General features: G+C 46.7%; 1 protein-coding gene across 1 annotated transcript; it reads right to left on the bottom strand.

Annotated features, from left to right (window-relative positions):
* Positions 1–507: 507 nt before the first annotated feature.
* On the bottom strand, positions 508–8,414 carry C7H1orf52 (chromosome 7 C1orf52 homolog). The gene is made up of 3 exons (XM_040360562.1): positions 8,092–8,414; positions 5,955–6,162; positions 508–971 (listed from the first exon to the last, which is right to left on the bottom strand). Exons 1-3 carry the CDS (start codon positions 8,335–8,337, stop codon positions 925–927), a joined length of 501 nt encoding a protein of 166 aa, XP_040216496.1. The 5' UTR covers positions 8,338–8,414; the 3' UTR covers positions 508–924.
* Positions 8,415–8,793: the final 379 nt, after the last annotated feature.

Below are 8,793 nucleotides of genomic sequence, written 5' to 3'. Positions count from 1 at the left end.
CGCAAACCAATCAATAAATGCTTATTGCTATTTTTTTTAACGAAAAATATGTAGAAGAATACGTATCGGCCTAAACTGAGGAAAACATATTTTTTATATATATATATATATATATATATATATATATATATATATATATATATATATATATATATATATTTTTTTTTTTTTTTTTTGGGGGGATATTTATTACAGCAAAAAATATTCATTTTTTTCAAAATTGTCACTCTATTTTTGTTTATAGCGCAAAAACTAAAAAACCGCAGAGGTGATCAAATACCACCAAAAGAAAGCTCTATTTGTGGGAAAAATAGGACGTCAATTTTGTTTGGGAGCCACGTCACACGACCGCGCAATTGTCAGTTAAAGCGGCGCAGTGCCGAATCGCAAAAAGTGCTCTGGTCTTTGGGCAGCAATATGGTCCGGGGCTTAAGTGGTTAATACTGCTTTAAACTCTGGTTGAATTATAAAGAAAACAAGATTTAAAAAGGAGCAAAAGCAACACAATTTTATCAAATGTAGATTTTATTTCGGTGAACTATTTACAAATTATTTTACCTGTAAAACAGCCCCTGTGGGGGATTATTACAATAACTTAGTTTGAAACACGCTCCTTTATAAAAGGTTTCGAAGACAATGCAGACGAGCGGCAGAACCCATCTGCATTTTCGCTGATTGAGAGAAATAAAAAAGTAAATAAAAGCATTGATGTATTGCTAGACAGAAGGCTCTTTACATTCACCAAGACAAGTGTGTTCTATACACCATATACAGTAGTCCTGCTCTCTCACATGTATGCTCAGGAACTGGAGACTAGGGACATGTGAGAGATCTACACTCAGTTATGACTGCACTCTGGAGGCCAGGAGACTCCAGGAGAACGGTTTTCCAATCAGATCCAGACTGCTTGTGTCCAAATTACAGCTATGAAACCTTTCGCTTTTTTGCGGTTGATGGCTCATCCTCTTCATCTGGAAGAAAAACAAAATAAATAGTAGAGGTGAGGCCTTGCAGTCTAAAGCGAGAGCTTTAAAACAATAGTAAATCTAAATTCAAAACACTGGGTTTGCTTTAAGGCTTCATTCAGAAAGGCACAACACCCATCCTGTGTGCAGGCTCCCGTTTTTGTGCCTTCATCTGCCCCAGGCTGCCTGCATATAGTGGCTGCACAGACACAGCCACATGTAGCAGCAAAATTTGACATGCCAGCAGGAGCGACTGCATAGATCTGAATGCAGACACTGTACATCCAGGTCCATGCACCCAATCCTGCCTGCCAAAATTGAATTGTACAGATTGCCTGCATGCAGCTTGGGTCAGATGCAGGTAAAACTGTCAGCCGGAGGACACAGAGCGGCAGGGCTGAACTGCCCTGGCACCGCTTTGAGCTGAGGCGGCAGCAGTCTCCTCCTTATGTGTAACTTGTGCATCACACATACACAGCGGGCATCTCCCGCCGTGCGTTAGGGAGCTGGGTCTGTGTTCGGCAGCACAGTGTAACATGGTCCCGCCCCCCTAGACCAGCTCGTCTGATAGTAGATTGAATCAGTGTTCCGCCTATCACACAAGCTGGTCTAGGGGGACGGGACCTTGTTACACCGCGCTGCCGAACACAGACCCTGCTCCGTAACACGCAGCGGGAGATGCCCACTGTGTGAGTGTGTGATCCAGCATCCTGGCAATGGTGACGCTGCATTTGATGGGGCACAGTGAGGCTGCACTGATATGTTTTATGTTATTATTGTTAAGGTTGCTGTAAATAATATTTATTTTTGGAACTTAATTCTGCTTAAAACATTTAACAGTGTAATTTCATGAGATAATTTACAAGGTCGTGTTTAGTGGCGGACTTGGGGATGGGGCAGGGGTTGGGTGGTGCCACAATTGGCTAGTAACGCTTAAGGCCTGGCTAGTGGCTCAGGAATTGAGATTTTGAGCCCAGCTTTAAGCCATCTAATCAAGATGACTCAAGTTTCAGAAGACAGAGAAGAAATGATAGCACCAGGGACAAAGCAACAAAACCATGGATGTCACAGCGATGGATCGGGGCATTTTACAAGGTAAGAGTGCCATAGTGTGCAAACATTCTTTGTATACTTGCACTTTATTACAAAAAGTTCCTTCGGAACTGAAAAAGTTAAAGTGGTTGTTAACCCACTTTAAGAAATTAACATAATCCGTTCTGTATCTTAACCACTTGCCGACCGCGCACCGCAGTTATACGTCCACAAGGTGGCTCTGCTGGGTGAGAGCACGTAATATGACGTCCTCTCTTCCAGCCGCCACTAGGGGGCGCGCGCGCCGCCGGAGGCGCGCCCGCGACTCCCGTGCGTGTGCTCGGCGGGCGCGATCGCCGGCGGGCACACGCGATCGCTCGGTACAGAGCGGGGACCGGGAGCTGTGTGTGTAAACACACAGCTCTCGGTCCTGTCAGCAGGGGAAATGCTGATTTTCTGTTCATACAATGTATGAACCGAGGATCAGTGTTTCCCCTAGTGAGGCCACCCCCCCCCCCCCACAGTAAGAACACACCCAGGCATACTTAACCCCTTCCCCGCCCCCTAGTGTTAACCCCTTCACTGCCAGTGGCATTTTTATAGTAATCCAATGCATTTTTATAGCACTGATCGCTATAAAAATGCCAATGGTCCCAAAAATGTGTCAAAAGTGTCCGAAGTGTCCGCCATAATGTCGCAGTACCGAAAAAAAAAAAAAATCGCTGATCGCTGCCATTACTAGTAAAAAAAATATAATAAAAATGACATAAAAATACCCCCTATTTTGTAAACGCTATAACTTTTGCGCAAACCAATCAATAAACGCTTATTGCGATTTTTTTTAACGAAAAATATGTAGAAGAAAACGTATCGGCTTAAACTGAGGAAAAAAAATGTTTTTTTATATATTTTTGGGGGATATTTATTATAGCAAAATGTAAAAAATATTCATTTTTTTCAAAATTGTTGCTCTATTTTTGTTTATAGCGCAAAAACTAAAAACCGCAGAGGTGATCAAATACCACCAAAAGAAAGCTCTATTTGTGGGAAAAAAAGGACGCCAATTTTGTTTGGGAGCCACGTCGCACGACCGTGCAATTGTCTGTTAAAGCGACGCAGTCCCGAATCGCAAAAAGTACTCTGGTCTTTGGGCAGCAATATGGTCCGGGGGGTAAGTGGTTAATACAGTGTTTCCCCGTTTCTGTGCTTTTTTTAAAAAAAAAAGACATCCTTCCCCGTATTTCACGGCAGCTCCCGGCGCTAATGTAACCGGCGCGAGCGGGATGCGAGGAGGAGACACGGCCGGTCACGTGATCACTAGGAGGTATCTTTTTTAATAAAACACTGACAGTGGAACACTGTATTTATATACAGACTGGATAGTATACAGATAAAAGTGTTATTCCTGCAGCAGGAGGGGAATGGGGCGGCACTGTCACTAGGCTACACATACACAGGGGGGGGGGGGGGGGGGGGACAGGAGACTGACACAGAAGAGCAGGCTGCGGATGACGGAGGCACGCAAACAGACAACGGTATCAGGGGCTCAGCAGCTATAATTATCGTGGTCTGTTTGCAGGGGGGAGGGTATAGCCAGGCAGGATCAGCCAGGTATTACTGGTGTTAAACAAGCACTGTGCTGCATATCATGCTTTGAAGGAACAGAATCTGTGTTTGTTTTTGTTTTTTTGGGGTTAACAAACGCTTTAATTCTGCTTTAAAGCAAAACTAAAAGCACTGACAATCCTAAGCCACTGCCTCAAAACTAGCAGAAGCATTGCTAGCTGACCTTGTAAAGCTTGTTTAGCTGGCCATTGGGATACCTACCCAGTATATCAGATTAGCAACCCAATGGCCAAATAAACTGAAAACCCCCCAAAAGGGAAGCTTTCCCTGCCTCATTACTTACCCTACTGGTGCAGTCCCTTGCAGCCTGCTTGAATAATGGCCATTGATGCTCAACCTGGAAGTTAACACGCAGGCCATTATGTCCACACCCCCTGTAGTCTTTTGGACCAAAGAAGCTGTATACAACAGAGTCTGCCAGTAGTGGCGGCACACGCTTCACTGCTGCATGAGGTATGCGCATCACTCTGTCCACAGAACTCCAAGAACATTGTAAGCTGACTCACCTAACTGCGGAGATTTCCCTTCACGTTCTGTCTCATAGCCAAAACAGGAAGTGAGAGGAAATCCCTCCAAAATCTCTGGTTGTCATCAGAACTGCCATTTAAAAACACATACACCTGGAAGATTCACCTGCAATGAATGTCAGATTTACTGCTTTCTGCCCCTCAGGGTATATAAAGCCAAAACATTTTTTTTTTTCTTCTCTATTTTTATTTTAAGAAAGAAGGACATAAACCAAACAGAAGAACCAACATATTCCAGTAGCAATACAGACATCATATATGGATATTACATTACATCTTCCTCTTCAACTATATTACCTCAAAGGAAAATAATAATATTTCCCCAAAACCTTGGGTTCCAATATAACGGAGGAGGATTGACAAAGCAGAGTACTATTCCTTCTTCAACTTCAATCCAATTCTCCCCCGTTACTTCATCACCCTCCCTACTTAAAGTGGAGGTTCACCCAAAATATTAATTTTTAACATTAGATTTAGGCTAATTAAGGGGAGCAGAAACGGGTTTTTTTTTTTAAATCAATGCCGTACTTACCGTTATAGAGATAGATGTTCTCCCGCCGCTTCCGTGTATGATCTTCGGGACTGGGCGTTCCTATTTGATTGACAGCCTTCCGACCGTCGCATACAGCGCGTCACGCTTTTACGAAAGTAGCCGAACGTCGGTGCGCAGTATAGAGCCGCACCGACGTTCGGCTTCTTTCGGCAACCGGTGACGCGATGTATGCGACCGTCGAAAGGCTGTCAATCAAATAGGAACGCCCAGTCCCGAAGATCATACCCGGAAGCGGCGGGAGAACATCTATCTCTACAACGGTAAGTACGGCATTGATTTAAAAAAAAAAAAAATACCCGTTTCTGCTCCCCTTAATTCGCCTCAATCTAATGTTAAAAATTATTTTTCGGGTGAACTCCCGCTTTAATCCATTTTTAAGCTGGTTCTTTATTTGGCTCCATTTTCCTTCCTTCCCTATTTCTTTCCCCCATTCCCTCAGCCCCTATCCCCTCCTCAAGACCCCCATCTCCTCTACTTCCCATCTCCAAAACATTTTTCTTTTCATATACTTTAATAAAAGAAAGACAGGAAAATTATACCTACATAATATAAAACCCAAAACTTTTTTTAGCAGTTTCATATCATGTAGGGAAGGGTTAGCGCCTCTATCAGGTTACTTTAATTTTGGAAACATAACAGGAAATGAGAAGAAATTTCTCCAAAGTAAAGGAGAGTTGTCATAGGAACAGGTGTCCTCACTGGAGGATTTTCCCTCACCTCTTGCTCGTATCGTATGACAACTCAAGTTTTTGGGATTAAAGCAAGCCATAGATGATTTGATTTTCTTTCCTGTAACTATGGGTTACAGGAAAAAATATTGCTTGATTTCCCCCATCAACACAGTCGGTGTTGATGGGGGAATTCCTCTTGCAGTGCTATTGTATTCTGCTGGTAGGGGGCACGGGAGCCATCCTGGCTGGCAGAACACAATGATTACTGCTAGCAGCTATAGCCGCCGGGAGTAATCACATGTAAAAAAAATCCGATCTAATGGACTGACTTGGGTACAACCAGCCTGCCCATACATGGGTTGAATCTTAGCTGATCCCTGCTGAACTAGGACAAGATTCGATCCATCTATGGCTGGCGTTACCCCCATTGTCTGTCTCCGCAACAAAGGTCACCAGGACAGAGGAATGAATCTCCCCAGCGGGAGAAGAGGCAGCATTAAAATCTGACAAAGGGTCTAACCCTACTCATGCCCTTTAAGCTCTATACAGTATGGAGATTGACCTAGGAATGTTCTCTTACCTGGAGAGTCAGCAGCTGTCTCTTCATCTGGAAGAAACTTAGCCTTGGTCACCTGTTGTGGAGCATCATCTCCGTTGTCCTGGTACATACTGGACCATTTTATAGCCATGTCCAATTCAGGGGGTGGTGGCGCCTTCTTTTCTTCTACCTTGTAGGATGTTGGAGGAGGAACTGCATTCATCTTCCACACTTTAAAGTCTCTGGGAGGCTGTTCCAATAAAATAAGAACATTACAGATCGTCAGAAACGCAAGAGAGAAGAGCAAGTGTAGAGTTTGCTAAAAGAAAAACAAATTGTAAAGTAGAGCTGAGAAATAATGAACTCTGTATATATTATTCATTCTAGAATGAGTTTAGTTGGCCCTGTTCAGCCTTGTGAAGTCTCCATTAATCCTGACAGGAATCTGGCAGATTGATGCCACAGGGAGCTGAACACAGACACGGCATGACAGCTGGTGTGGTAAAGGGGCAGCAATCTATAGAAACAAATCACCAACATTAGATTTTGCTGTAATAATTAGGAAAGTGAAACATGGGAGTCTAAAGGTGAAGAATTCATTTACTTTGAAACAATATCAATTTCATAATTTTATTAAACAAATATAAAATTCAAAAATTATTAAATAATAAAAAAAAAAACTGCACATAAAAATCATGCGGACGCAATACAAAGGTTTGTTTCCTCTCTTAAAAATATTTTTTCAATTTATATGTTTAATAAAATTATGAAATTGATATTGTTTCAAAGTTAATTCTGCACCTTTAAACTCCCATTTTCACTTGCCCAATCTTTATACCCATCTCTTGGGGGGGTTCTTGTACCAAGACCTCTCATCCCTGGAATAAAATGTCTTTATTGGATTATGGTGAATGTTGGGATGATGTTTGTACAGATCCCACATGGCAACAAACAGAAGGAATACGTTTTCAATAGAGGAGAGCAGAGACGTCAACTTGTATGAACCCCCCGGGACAATCCAGGGAACTAATATGTGTGGCAAAGTTTATTATTTTGCCTCAACTGTGCCAGCTAAGGTGATGAAGGTGGGAATCCCCTTTAATAATCTATGAGTAAAAAAAAAAAACACTAATCTCCATCCAACCTGTAAGTCCCATATCTCTGTGTACTTATTTATCTTGTAAGCCCCTCAGCACAATGATTCCACTTCTTCTGTGATCCCCTCCTCCCCAGGGGATCTGCCCGTCCCCGACTCTCACCCCTCCGGGATCTGCCCGTCCCCGACTCTCACCCCTCCGGGATCTGCCCGTCCCCGACTCTCACCCCTCCGGGATCTGCCCGTCCCCGACTCTCACCCCTCCGGGATCTGCCCGTCCCCGACTCTCACCCCTCCGGGATCTGCCCGTCCCCGACTCTCACCCCTCCGGGATCTGCCCGTCCCCGACTCTCACCCCCCGGGATCTGCCCGTCCCCGACTCTCACCCCCCGGGATCTGCCCGTCCCCGACTCTCACCCCCCGGGATCTGCCCGTCCCACACTCTCACCCCCCGGGATCTGCCCGTCCCCAACTCTCACCCCCCGTGATCTGCCCGTCCCCGACTCTCACCCCCCGTGATCTGCCCGTCCCTGACTCTCACCCCTCCGGGATCTGCCCGTCCCCGACTCTCACCCCTCCGGGATCTGCCCGTCCCCGACTCTCACCCCTCCGGGATCTGCCCGTCCCCGACTCTCACCCCTCCGGGATCTGCCCGTCCCCGACTCTCACCCCTCCGGGATCTACGCGTCCCCACCTCTCACCCCCCCGGGATCTACGCGTCCCCACCTCTCACCCCCCGGGATCTACGCGTCCCCACCTCTCACCCCCCCGGGATCTACGCGTCCCCACCTCTCACCCCCCGGGATCTACGCGTCCCCACCTCTCACCCCCCGGGATCTACCCGTCCCCACCTCTCACCCGAGACCTACCCGTCCCCACCTCTCACCCGAGACCTACCCGTCCCCACCTCTCACCCGAGACCTACCCGTCCCCGACTCTCACTCGAGGCCTACCCCTCACCCCCGGGGTCTCCTGGGACCTTATCCATCCCCGACTCTCCAGGGACCTTACCCGTCCCCACCTCTAAATTGCCCCACCCATCCAAATCTATTCCTATATATCCCACCCCTCCTCCAGTGTCACCTCCTCGGGGGGTCGGATGAGCCTCTTCTCCCAGTTAATGGAGGTGGAGCTGGAAGGGGTCGACAGGAAGGCCGGGCGGCTGACAGTCTGGAAGAGCTCATCGGGTCCAGGGAGGCGGCGTGCTGGGGGCGGCCTCTTTACCTCCGCCGCCCTCTTCTCCTCTTCCCCGTCCTCCTCCTCACTACTGCTCTCCGAACTCCCATACTCCGCGAAATAACTCAGAGGATCCTTCTCCTCCGCCGTCATGGTGCACCCTGCAACACTGTCCCTCAACAGCCCCGCTTCCGGGGGAGGCGGGAGACATTTCCGGGTGCACACTCACGCACTCTCTGCGTACGGAGGGAGAGAGGAGCGTCCTGCTGCCGAACAGCGCCACCCAGCGGCCCCTCCGCGCACTGCGCCCTCTGCAGAGCCCTGTGTTCGCCTTCTGCACAGACATCTGTATGGGGGCTGCACTGCTGAAAATGCCATCTGCTGGGCTGTCACCGGCTTGCAGCACAAAAGTCAGAGAGAATCTAATAGGCCTGAGCTGTATTCATGTCCTTGTCAGCAACTCAGAAGGTACTGGTGTCTTTAATCGTCAACCAGGATAGTTATTTTTAACTTTTGCAATCTTTTTATTATAAATTACCGTAATTCCCCCCTCCCCCTCCATTCCACCCCATAAAGTGTATATTTTCTGAAATCAGAGGCCCTGGAGAA

The sequence above is a fragment of the Rana temporaria genome, chromosome 7, assembly GCF_905171775.1.
Source record: "Rana temporaria chromosome 7, aRanTem1.1, whole genome shotgun sequence".
Classification (NCBI taxonomy): domain Eukaryota; kingdom Metazoa; phylum Chordata; class Amphibia; order Anura; family Ranidae; genus Rana; species Rana temporaria.
The sequence above is the reverse complement of the archived record's forward strand: the minus strand, read 5'-3'. Positions and strand labels throughout refer to the sequence as shown.